This window comes from Contarinia nasturtii, unplaced genomic scaffold (genome assembly GCF_009176525.2).
Source record: "Contarinia nasturtii isolate CC-2019 unplaced genomic scaffold, AAFC_CNas_1.1 Cnas_scaffold_729, whole genome shotgun sequence".
Lineage (NCBI taxonomy): Eukaryota > Metazoa > Arthropoda > Insecta > Diptera > Cecidomyiidae > Contarinia > Contarinia nasturtii.
This window is the reverse complement of record NW_022198078.1, coordinates 4,989-7,641: the sequence shown is the minus strand read 5'-3', so window position 1 is coordinate 7,641 and position 2,653 is coordinate 4,989. Positions and strand designations below refer to the sequence as shown.

The 2,653-nt window shown below is 32.9% G+C and overlaps 1 protein-coding gene across 1 annotated transcript; it reads left to right on the top strand.

Annotated features, from left to right (window-relative positions):
* Positions 1–1,460: 1,460 nt before the first annotated feature.
* Positions 1,461–2,218, top strand: LOC116341508 (cyclin-dependent kinase 6-like). Its single transcript, XM_031768619.1, has 3 exons — positions 1,461–1,763; positions 1,837–1,955; positions 2,029–2,218. Exons 1-3 carry the CDS (start codon positions 1,461–1,463, stop codon positions 2,216–2,218), a joined length of 612 nt encoding a protein of 203 aa, XP_031624479.1.
* Positions 2,219–2,653: the final 435 nt, after the last annotated feature.

Sequence of the window (2,653 nt, the reverse complement as noted above, 5' to 3'; positions counted from 1 at the left end):
GAATTAATTTCTAGAAATTATTAATGTTTTCTATTATTATTCATTACAATTAATTTCTACCTAATTTTTGTGGAAATAATTCCTAGGACAACATATTTTTATTATTTGATTCGGCGCGTTAATTTTGACATTTTGTGTAGACTTACAAATGTCATTATCAAATCATGTAAAAACTGTTGACATAAAATGTCAACCTAACATAGCACAGAAACAATAAATCAAGTGAACGTCGAACTATAGTATATATAGTAATATTATTAATAAAAAAGCGATGAACTCAAGTACGGGAACGCTCATTCCACAAGAGGCAGCTCAGAAGAATGTGCAAAAAATTCATCAACAAGTATATACAACGAAAATTAAATTCAAACAATTTCAGTAGATCTAAATAAACTCTAAATAATGTAATTATTGTTAGGTTCACGTGGAAACAATTGTTCCAATACGTTACACTAACGAAAACATCTTAATTTGTGAACGACTGTCGATTCGAAACAATTTGGATTCAATCTCGGCAGACATTGCAGATGATGTCTATTTTGAAAGGAACGCGAAACAACTATCGACGAACAAAATATATGCGATTTTTAAATGGAACAAATGGTATCGCGCGATAATAAAGATCGCAACGGCAGATAAAGTTCTACTCCATCTTCTTGATCATGATGGCGTGATAAACTTCCATCAAGGGTTGGTAATCCGCGAGATAAAAAACAAGGACTTGATTGATATGAAAGTTGGTCAAATAAAACTCTTCATTCATGCCATCGCTCAATTCAAACCTGGCCATTCTTTTGCGCACATTTTCGAAGAAGTTTTATTGAATAAACATGTAATGGGTGTCTTCTGTTTAATTGAGGAAAAAAAGAAACTTGTTCACGAAAGTTATGCTGGAGACATTATTTACAATGTCAATGGAAAAATGTTCTCATTTCGAGAGATTTTGATTCGAGAAGAACTGTCTTTTCCAAAAAATGTAACTGGGGTTTTCAACCGTAATTTGTTTGAGAAGAGATCAGCCATTCTTGCGCCGAATAATATACTCACTCGTCAAACTGTGAGTACCGTCAATTGTCAAACGATCACGGAAGGGCCGACATTGGCGTCTGTGCCAAATGAAATAATTGATTTCATTGAAAATCGTTTTGAAATCTTCAATGAAATATTGGGAGAAGGATCGGTAAATATGTTTTACATATGGCTATGTCATTTTATTTAATACTGAATACAATAGTTTATCCTTTTTTCAGTTCGGTTTAATTTGCAAAGGTTTTGATTTGGTGACGAAGCAGGAAATTGCTGTTAAAATATTCAAAAGTTACGTTTTCAACCAAAATAAAAGCCAAGCGGATAACCGTCAGGAGGCCTCAATCGCAAGACAATTATGCCATCCGCATATAATTGAACTGATTGAAGTAGTGGATATCTCACCTTGTGGTATTGCTTTAATATTTCCATACATGGTATACGATCTTCACGTCAAAATTCATGAAAAACCAGGAACCATTACAACCAACAGAATTAAAAATGTTATGGAAATGCTGTTATCGGCACTATGTCACATGCACGAACGCAGAATAATCCATCGTGACTTGAAGCCGTGTAATATACTTGTGAATAAAGACGGGCTAATAAAAGTTTGCGATTTTGGTTTGGCCAAAACGTTGGAACATGGAGAGTTCTTGAAATACGCGGCAGGTACACGACAGTATCAACCCCCAGAAATGTTTTTACAACAATATAATGAAAAAGCAGACATTTGGGTAAAAATAACTATTTAGTAAAAATTGATAATACTCGCAGTATTAAAACGTTGTTTTTTTCTTTTTTTTATAGGCGGCTGGATGTATTATGGGAGAAATGATACTGAGAGACTATCTCATTCCACAAGTCCATTCGCACGAAATGTTGGAAAAACATTTCGAAATTTTTGGAAGTCCCACAATGAATGATTGGTAATTGAATCAGTATTTAATATTCTTATTTAAATGAAATATCATTGTTTTCAACTATTATTTTTTATTTTAGGCCAGAAGGTTATCTTCTAACTAGAAGTTACAAAAAATATTCAGGTACAATTGAAAGATTGTTGAAAGGTGTTGATGAAACTATCAAAGTGTTCATTTCTTATTTAATGATATTGAACCCACACAAACGACCATCTGCTTCAAATGCTAAATTGCATCGCTTCATCGCTGATCACGGACATGCAAATTAAAAACATTTCGTCCTTTTTGGAGAAATAATACAAAATGAACCATCGTGTTTAAATTGCACTTTCAATTGAATAAAACGATCGATAAAAATGTTGAACATTTCATGTGACGTCAATTTTCTTTTATTTAGTTGAAGATAAGCTATATATAATTTCAATTGAATTTTCCAATCCTCAATGTATTTGTATATGTTATAAATTTAATTAATTTGGGTTTTTATACCGTGATCATATTGGCTTTCAATGACAACATGTCGCATATGGGACATGTTATACGATCTTGATCGAATACAAACAATTTTGCTTCGTTGATGGCTTTTGACAGTAGTAAAGTCGGTGCTTTGGCAGCGGTGAATTTATTAAAACCTTCCATGAGATGCATTATTTTGCTCTGTGTCACATCGCTAGTTGAATTATCTCCGAAGAAATGAATTTCAA

Coding starts and splice junctions, on each gene's coding strand:
- LOC116341508 (XM_031768619.1), top strand. CDS start 1,461: ATGGTATACGATCTTCACGTCAAAATTCATGAAAAACCAGGAACCATT. Junction 1,764..1,836: donor ATGAAAAAGCAGACATTTGG/GTAAAAATAACT, acceptor TTTTTTTTATAG/GCGGCTGGATGTATTATGGG. Junction 1,956..2,028: donor AGTCCCACAATGAATGATTG/GTAATTGAATCA, acceptor TTTTTATTTTAG/GCCAGAAGGTTATCTTCTAA.